The sequence below is a fragment of the Mus pahari genome, chromosome 14 (genome assembly GCF_900095145.1).
Source record: "Mus pahari chromosome 14, PAHARI_EIJ_v1.1, whole genome shotgun sequence".
NCBI classification, from domain to species: Eukaryota; Metazoa; Chordata; class Mammalia; order Rodentia; family Muridae; genus Mus; species Mus pahari.
The window spans coordinates 20442833-20452414 of NC_034603.1; the positions used below are offsets into that span (position 1 = coordinate 20442833).

The 9582-nt window shown below is 46.4% G+C and overlaps 1 protein-coding gene across 3 annotated transcripts in view; it reads left to right on the top strand.

Annotated features, from left to right (window-relative positions):
- The window catches only part of Vdac1 (voltage dependent anion channel 1), a 29945-nt gene extending 21801 nt beyond the window's left edge, over window positions 1–8144 (top strand). For all 3 annotated transcript variants that reach the window (XM_029546038.1, XM_021211830.2, XM_021211829.2), the window contains 4 exons: window positions 2292–2519; window positions 4363–4513; window positions 6216–6273; window positions 7189–8144. In XM_029546038.1, the coding sequence (XP_029401898.1) occupies window positions 2292–2519; window positions 4363–4513; window positions 6216–6273; window positions 7189–7280 (529 nt within the window). In that variant the 3' untranslated portion in view covers window positions 7281–8144. The remainder of the gene's footprint in view (window positions 1–2291; window positions 2520–4362; window positions 4514–6215; window positions 6274–7188) is intronic.
- The last annotated feature ends 1438 nt before the right edge of the window (window positions 8145–9582 follow it).

Sequence of the window (9582 nt, forward strand, 5' to 3'; positions counted from 1 at the left end):
TTTTTTTTTTTTTTTTTTTTTTAGATATATTTTAGTCTATTGCCAATTCTCGTCTTACCAGTGCTAGCATTTTCCCATCTTTGGAGGCCTTGGGTGGAAACCTTATTTTAGCAATTAGATCTGTTTGCCCTATAATTCCTGCTAATCTCTGCTAGCTTCAAGAGCCGCCTCAGGCTTGCTTCGTATGTTTGCTGTCTTGGATCTGAAACTGGCCATTCCCCAAGAAACAGCAGGGCCTCCGGGGGAGGGAATGGGTTTAGAGCCATGGTCTGCAAGCTGCAGATGAACCCTTACTGGCACTGGATAAGGCCAGGAATGGGCAAGTATGTGTTGTCCTTTGGAGCTCTGAGTCCTGGTTTCTGTGGTCGAGGCTGAGAAAGCAGTTGTCCAGGAAGTCCTCTCTTTTGCAAGCCTGTGATGTAGTTCTAATTTTACTGGATAGGTTTGATCTTTAGAAAGAAATAATTTTGCCGGGCAGTGGTGGGTGGCCTTTAATCCCAGCACTTGGGAGGTAAACAAATCTCTGCATTCAAGGCTAGACAGTCAGGGCTGCTACACAGAGAAATCCTGTCTTGGGGGGCTGGTGAGATGGCTCAGCAGGTAAGAGCACCTGACTGCTCTTCCGAAGGTCCTGAGTTCAAATCCCAGCAACCACATGGTGGCTCACAACCATCAGTAACAAGATCTGGCGCCCTCTTCTGGAGTGTCTGAAGACAGCTACAGTGCACTTACATATAATAAATAAATAAATAAATAAATAAATAAATAAATCCTGTCTTGAAAAACAAAGAATTTATTTTAAAAAATTCATTTGCGTGTATGTGGCCTATGTACACAGTGCCTTGGTGCGCTTGTTGGGGGGGGGGTCAAAGGAAAATCTTTGTGCTTCACTTTCTTAAAGCAGGCTTGCTTGCTGGCTTGCTTGCTTTAAAAATACTGCATTTATTTTTATTTTATGTGCATTGGTGTTTTGCCTGTATGCGTGAGTGAGTATGTTGGATCCCCTGGAATTACAGTTCCAGGCAGATATGAGCTGCCATGTGGGTACTGGGAATTGAACCTGGGTCCTCTGGAAGAGCAGCCAGCGCTCTTAACCACTGAGCCATCTCTCCAGTCTGAGGCATAAGCTCTTTGGTTCACTGCTGTATATGTCAGGTCAGCTGGCTCTTGAGCTTCAGCAAGCCTCATGTCTGTCTCCTGTTTTCCCGTAGAGGTTTCCTGGGATCATGGAGGCTTCTGCTGTGCATATGGCCCTTTCTAGGTTTTAGGGCTTTGAACTTAGGTCTTTAGGCTTGTCTGGCAAGCACTTTACCCACTGAGCCATCTACTCAGCCCAGTAGGTGCTCTCTTATTCTCTGGGGTTTGTTTTGGATAAAAGTTAGGCTGTATACATAAATATTGGTAGGTGACATAACTCCTTGCTGAGGGACACTGGGTCTTGAGAAACAGCTGACAGACACTGAACTAACTGGGCTTAGATGGAAATCTGGGCTGGACCTGAGATCTGAAGGACTCAGGGTCCTCATCAGTATCCAGGGCTCTGAGTTGTGAACTCAGTGGGGGGATCTCAAGACTATGGTGGCAAAAGGTCTCTACCTAGCATAGTCACTAGGCAGGGGAAAGACCCATTGTTTATTTTATGTGTATGCATATATTCTTGAGCGTATGAATACGTATCACATGTGAGGGGGCGGGGGAGGTACCTGAAGAGGCCAGAGAAGGTGTCAGATCCCCAGGAACTGGAGTTACAGGTAGTTGGGAACTGCCAGTGTGAATGCTGGAAACTGAATCTCAGTCACTGGGTCACAAGCACTTTTAACCTCTGAGCCTACTCTTCGGCCCCAGGGGTCTGCTATTTCTTTTTTCGTTGGGTACCGGGTGAACCACAAAGATGGCCATCTCCCTCACATTGCCGTGCGGGTAGCTTTGAGGTACATGCTTCTTTTCTGTAGGTTTGGAAAACAGCAGCGATGCCTAATAGATGCCTGTGTAGGGTTTTGGGTTAGCCGTGGGGAGAGGCTGGAAAAAGAACATGGTTGGCACTCACTTTCCGATCTCTTCCCATGGTGTACACAGTGCTGATGTGGCCTTTCTCAGACCGAATTTGAGCTCAGGAGAAGTTGTGTCCCGTTGGGTGGTTTAGCAGGTGTTTAGGGACAACTGGCCACTGACCTCACTTCTATTTCCTAGCTCCTACACAAACTGGGAACAGGCAAAATGTTTCCCGTTCTTTCATGATTGTATCAAGATGAGTTAGCTTGGCTTTAATACACTCTTCCTTTTCCCTTTAGGAAAAAAAACGCTAAAATCAAGACAGGGTACAAGAGGGAGCACATCAACCTGGGCTGTGACGTGGACTTTGACATCGCTGGGCCCTCGATCCGGGGTGCGCTGGTGCTCGGCTATGAGGGTTGGCTGGCTGGCTACCAGATGAATTTTGAGACCTCGAAGTCCCGAGTGACCCAGAGCAACTTCGCAGTTGGCTACAAGACGGATGAATTCCAGCTTCATACTAATGTGTAAGTGTATGTGGGGGTTGTTTTAGTTACTTTCCTATTGCTGTGACGGAATACCGTGACCAAGGCGACCTGTAAAAGGAAGTATTTGGTTAGACCTACCCAGTTTTAGTGTGTTACAGTCTATGAAGGCAGCAGGAACCGCAGAGAGCTCCCATCTTGATCCACAGCCACAGGGCAGGCAGAAAGAGGGAACAATGGGGGTGGTGGGAGACTTTTAAAACCTCCTCCAGCAAGGCCACACCCCCTAATCCTTCCCAAACAGTTTGACCAACTGAAGACCAAGTATTCAAGTGCAGGCCAATATCATTCATAATGCCACAGGGTGGGTGTGTGTGTGTATGTGTGTGTATGTGTGTGTGTGTGTGTGTGTGTGTGTGTGTGTGTGTGGCAGGGTGCTGGCTTTTCCTTCTCTCCTAAGCTCGGTTTTCAGTCGTTTGGGTCAGTGGCCCCCACGGCCTGTGAGCGTTTTTGTTTCCCATCACACGGAGGATACTCAGGCATTCATAGTATTCTCTCCATTAACTCGGTTAACAGCTTGCTGATTGCTGGACGGTGGGGTGCTGGGTGGAGGGCTGGCCGGATAGGATGGGGAGAGTCTGTGCGTGGACTTGGAGGTTGAAGGACATTGATGACTTGAGGTAACAATTTCAGTCATAAAAACAATCTAATTTGGGGCCCAAGGAAAGCCCAGCAGATGAGAACACTTGCTGAGAGGGTAGCCAGTGTGGATCCCAGCATCCCTGTCATGCACGGCTCACAACTGCCCGAAACTCCAGCTCCAGGGGTCCAGTGCTCTCCTGGGCTCGGAAGGGGATGTCCCCCCAGCCCCCACGCTTATAAAACATGTGTGTGTGTGTGTGTGTGTGAGAAAAGTAAGTTTACTTGAGTTAATTCCACAAAGTACTAATCTTTTCTTTCCACTAGAGGGTGCTAAATAAATAGCTTCTTAAATTCAGACCAATAGTGGTATTAGTCTAAATAAATACTTTTTCCATTAATAACAATTAGAAACATGTATTTTTTTGTGTGTGTGTGTGCGTAGTCTGTCTGTCTGAACTCCTCTGCCTCAGTGTAGGTGTGGAGGTTACATAACAACTTTCAGGGAATCTGTTCTCCTCTTCCTCATCCAAACCTCGGCACTTGCCTTCCAAGGGATGTGGCACAGAACTTCCCATTCCCACTGTATCAGCTTCCCTCCTGCCATCTATGACACAACCGTTTATCAAAGCGAAGACACAAACACGGGAGACAGCAGAAAACTCTGTAGGATTCTAATTTTCTAGTTCCTGCTTTAATTTGGAAAAAATAAAACAAAACAAATGGTTTATTTATTTATTTTTTTTTTTGGTTTTTCGAGACAGGGTTTCTCTGTGTAGCCCTGGCTGTCCTGGAACTCACTTTGTAGACCAGGCTGGCCTCGAACTCAGAAATCCGCCTGCCTCTGCCTCCCAAGTGCTGGGATTAAAGGCGTGTGCCACCACCACCCGGCTAAAGGAGAAATTTTTTTTTTTATGTTTTTTGTTTTTTTTGTTTTTTTAGATTTATTTATTTATTATATGTAAGTACACTGTAGCTATCTTCAGACACTCCACAAATGGTTTATTTTTATTCATAGGTGTGTGTGTGTGTATCTGTGTGTGTGTGTGTGTGTGTATCTGTGTATGTGTATGTCACATGTGTGCAGGTGCCCGTGATGGCCAGAACGGGGTGCTGGATGCTCTAGAGCTGAGTAATGGACAGTTGTGAGCTGCCTGATGTGGGTGCTGGGAGCTGAATTCAGATCCTTTGGAAAAACAGCGAGTCCTCTTTACAGCTGGACGTCTGTTGCTATGCTTTCTCACAGGAACGACGGGACAGAGTTTGGTGGCTCCATTTACCAGAAGGTGAACAAGAAGTTGGAGACTGCTGTCAATCTCGCCTGGACTGCAGGAAACAGTAACACTCGCTTTGGAATAGCAGCCAAGTATCAGGTCGACCCCGATGCCTGCTTTTCGGTGGGTCTCCGAGAATCACCCATCTCTCGCGATTGAGAACATTCTGTGCTCCTGCTTAGACGTTCTCTCACCGGGCAAAGACAAGTCTCATGATTAATTGAGATACTTGAGGCAGATACTCTTTACAGTCTCACTATACGGCCCTGGGTGTTCTGGAACTTACTCTGTAGACCTCACAGAGATCTGCCCGCTCTGCCTCGGCGTGCGCCATGACTGACCTCCTTGGCTTTTTTTTTTTTTTTTTTTAAGATTTATTTGTTGTTATATCTAAGTACACTGTAGCTCAGAAGAGGACGTCAGATCTCACTGCAGATGGTTGTGAGCCACCATGTGGTTGCTGGAATTTGAACTCAGGACTTTTGGAAGAGCAGTCGGTGCTCTTAACCACTGTGCCATCTCTCCAGCTTTAATTTTCTAGTTCCTGCTTTAATTTGGAAAAAATAAAACAAAACAAATGGTTTATTTATTTATTTTTTTTTTTTGTATTTTTTTGGAGATAGGGTTTTTCTGTGTAGCCCTGGCTCTCCTAGAACTCACTCTGTAGACCAGGATGTCCTCAAACTCAAAAATCTGCCTGCCTCTGCCTCGTAAGTGTTGGGACTAAAGGCATGTCAATTTCACTTGACACCTGCATAGTTTTTATATCGTCAGTGTTTTCACACTGGAGACGCTGAACGCTTATGGAGGTTAATTGGGTAACTTCCTTAAAGGCACATAGCAAGTATGTGCTGGGACCTGGCTGTAAGCAGACCTCTCTGCTATTGAGCCTCTCATGCAAACTGTAAGGATGGGGTTCCCTTAAGTGTTTTACTATTGCCCTCCTTTTCATTTGGTTTTCAGTCCCTACATTCACATTAAGATATCAATGGTCAGGATGATGTATTCCAGTGGTAGAGCCCTCGCCCAGCATGTCTGGGCTTCAGCCACATTTCCGGGAAGAACCCAAACAAACAGAAACAGGGCTGGGATGTATGTAGCTCGCTTGGTAGAGTGCTTGCTTAGCATACAGAAAGCCTGTCCTTGGTCCCTAGACCTTCGGAAACAGCAGGCAGAAGGATGAGAAGCAGGCCATTCTTGGCTATGATGTAGCAAGAATTCAAAGGCAACTTTGGGCTATATAGTGAGATCACATCTCTAAAAAAAGACAAAACCAGGTGGCATCTTGTCTTGTTTACCCCTGGGGTACCCGTTAGGGTTCCGGAATGGCACAGGTTTTGTTGTGAACCAGTTGAGCTGGCTTCTGTTATCACTCTTTTTTGAGGTGGGATGAGGAAGTGTCATGTTGCAGAATGTTTCTGCTGGTTGGTGTACCTCACAGAGTCTATTTTAAATCTCCTGACCTGGGAACGGAACTCTCTCAACATGAGGCATGCATATAAAACTGAAAGACAAAGGCTCTCTTTGTTGGGATGTTGGGAGCATAAAGGAACAGTTAGAAGGGACACGGCCTGCTGATAGCCCTTCTTCTCCTTGCTCTGTCCTTTAAAGTTCACAGAAGCAGGGAAGCACACACACACTTGCACATGACACATCTCATTGAGTTTTACGAGATGGCCATGAGCAGACAAGAACACAGTTCTGACACCTGTGACTTGCTTAAGGTACTGTCACCAAGTTTGGAGGTAGACCCGTGGAACAGTTTTCACGGGTGAGGGACACCATCTTCACTTGGACTTAATCTTTTTTTTTTTTTTCCCCCCAGGCCAAAGTGAACAACTCTAGCCTGATTGGCTTAGGGTACACTCAGACCCTAAAACCAGGTATGTGTTGCCCGTGTGCAAAGCTAGTTCTCTGTTGCATTTTGCTGATGTCTGCTGCGATTGCTGAGGGACATTATAAATGAGTATATGTAAGCTTTTGTAATTAAATGTTTGTAAAGGAAGTTGTGACGTCATTGTAAAAAGCAAAAGAGAGTCTGAGAAATAGAGAGCAAAAGAAACTGCATGGGCCAACTCACATCACAGCTCTAGGTACTTTGTCCTTTCCTTTTCCCAGTATGTGATAGCTGCTTCCAGACTGTAGTCAAAACTAGCCTGCCAGTCATCCTCACAGTAGAAAGACTAGGGAACGGGGATGTAGCGGGTCTTCTCTGCAGTTATTCCATCCTCTCAGTGGTGTGTGAGGGCTGCAGAAGTCCCACTCAAGGCCGATTATGTAATAGGTGAATCAAGTTCTTCCAGGGAAAACCAGCCCGTTTGATCTAAAATTGCAAGTAAGTCCCAGGAAAAGAAGTTTATTGTGTGTGTGTGCGTGTGTGCGTTGATGCACACGTGTTATGAAGGTGAATGTAAGGCTCAGGCTGTTACAAGATAGGGTTTCCCCCCAAGGCAGTGTTGCTCAAGCAACTTATTGAGTCGGGGCAGCAGCAGATGGCACACTCATTGTAATGGGACTGCTGCAGGAGGCCGGGAGGAAAGGGGAATCAGAAGCAGGGTCTCTGCTCTGCGTGCCAGTGATGGCCGTTGCATGTGTTCGTTCGAGGACAGCAGCAGGTCAGGTTGTATTACAGAGCACTCCTTGAAGGGTCACCTCGCTTGGCCCCTGCTGACTGCGCCTGGAACAGATTCTGACTTTGATGCTAACCTCTCTTCTCTGTCCTTTGTTTCTTGCCCCTTTCTCCCTCCTCCTTCCTCTGTCACCCCTCCCTCCCGCACCTCCGTCTCAATTTCCCACAGGTATCAAACTGACGTTGTCAGCCCTGCTGGATGGCAAGAACGTCAATGCGGGCGGCCACAAGCTTGGCCTAGGACTGGAATTTCAAGCATAAATGAATATTGTACAATCGTTTAATTTTAAACTATTTTGCAGCATAGCTACCTTCAGAACTTAGCGTACCTTTTAATGTTGTATGTTGGGGATGCGAGAGTTGATGGATACCACGTTAGACCTCCAGGCTAAGGATGACTCGGCTTTAAGGTGTTTACCATTTCAGAGGTACAGCAGAAACCCCATTCCAGAAAGGGTCCTGTTTAGCTGTAGGCGTGGGTTGGGGGGGTTGGGGAGGAGCCCCTGTAGAGATGCCAGGCTACAAGTGGAAGCCGGGAAGGTGTGGGTCCTTTGTAAATCTGTATCCAGTCCCCAGATGAAATTGTGACTTCCCGAGCATTGAAGCCCGGTGTCCAGATCCTATCTGCTCGGAAGCATGTACACGCCTGTGTGAAAGGGAGACAGGTCCTCACGCCTCGTTCCCATCCTAGCCCATCACTTAACTGTTTTACACCAAAAGTAGTCTTTAGGGTGTGGTTAGCTANTTCTTTTGTGCCATTTTAGGGTGGAGAGGGTGGGTGTGTTGGAGCTAGTCATTCAGGACTTAATTCTTCCTTGTGTTGTGGTGTGGATTTCTTTCTTTCTTCTATTTTTTTTTTTTTTTTTTTAATTCCTTCGTTTGCCATTGCACCAGAGTATGAAATAGCTTCCGTTTCCTCCGGCTCTGAGCTGGGTGGGTGATTGTGGTCACGCCCTGACAACACTGGGGATCTCACTGACTCCTCTTGTAGCCTCACCACTATTTTCTAGCAGTTTAATGGGTACATTATAGAGTCTTCCATTTTGTGTGGAATTAGCTCCTCCCCTTCAAATGCTGTAATTAACATCACTTAAAATAAAACTTGAATAAAATACTGAAACCTCATCCTCTTGTTGCTTTTGTTGGTTTGTGCCTTACTCCTTTGTGGTGTCTATTTATAAATCACCACTAACCTGATGGTAGAAATGAACACTCGAGAGGCTGGAGCGGTGGTGACTCTAGGGTTTCCAGTGTTCCCTGCTTCTGTAGACCTGAAGCGCTCACAACTTCCTGGAACTCTGGGTTTGGGGTATCTGACTCCCTCTTCTGGTCTCCTTAGGTACTCACACACACGACGCACAAATAAAAATAAATCTTAATAAAAAGCACTTATGGTTGATTTGGTGGCACATCCCAGTACCTTGGAGATTAGCACAGTGATACAGTGACATCAGTGAGGGGGAAGGTCGCGAGGTTGGGGGGGCACCCTTAGTTGAGGCGCTGCTGGCATTGATGGCTGTTGGGTGAGAGTCAGTTTTCTTTTGGGGTGTGGTCCTCACACCCATGCTTATTTGTATGTGTGAGGCTTTGTGAGTTTACATGCACCATGTGTGTGCAGCTGCCACAGGAAGCTAGGGCCGCCGGATCTAAGGAGAACTGCAGTTAGTCACAGGTAGTCTGGTGAGGGTGCTGGGAACGGAACCAGGGTCCTCAGCAAGAACATCCAGCACCGTTGAACCACCGCCTCTCCCAATAATACATTTAGAAAAAATTTATATATATATATATATATATATTTATATAAACATTCTAAATTATAATTATATAATATATAATCTATATAATTTATAAGGTGTATGAATTATATATAAATATATATGTGAATATCACTAATCTCACTGTTGTAGGTGTGTCTGGCTCCTTTGCTCACCTTTGAATGAGAATGTCCCCTTAGGTATTTGAGTTCTTGGTCTCCAGTAGGTGTTGTCTGGCCTTGCCAGAGGAAGTACGTCACTGGTGGGTGGGCTCTGAAGTGTCGCGGCTTATGACGCTCCTGGTTTGTACTCCAATTCGTGTTTGTGGTTTGATGCTTCACCTTGTCATTCCTGGTGCCAAGCCTGTCCGCTGCCACGCTTCCAGTCCCTGTGGAATCGGAAGCCCAGGTGATTCCTCACAGCAATAGGAACGTAAACAACTAGGCTGCACCTTCATTCAGCAAGAGACTTTGGGTCCTTTTCCAAGTCCATGTGGTTGTGGTAGAATCCATTTGTTGGTTGTGAAACCGAGTCCCTTCTTGCTGGCTTGTTTCCCGACGACCATGCAGTACCTGGAGAGCACCAGCATTTCTTTTCTTTCTTTTTTGGTTTTGCGAGACAGGGTTTCTCTTTGTAGCCTTGCTTGTCCTGGAACTCACTCTGTAGACCAGGCTGGCCTTGAACTCAGAAATCTGCCTGCCTCTGCCTCCCGAGTGCTGGGATTAAAGGTGTGCGCCACCTTCAGACACATCAGAAGAGGGCATCAGATCCCATTACAGATGGTTGTGAGCCACCATGTGGATGCTGGG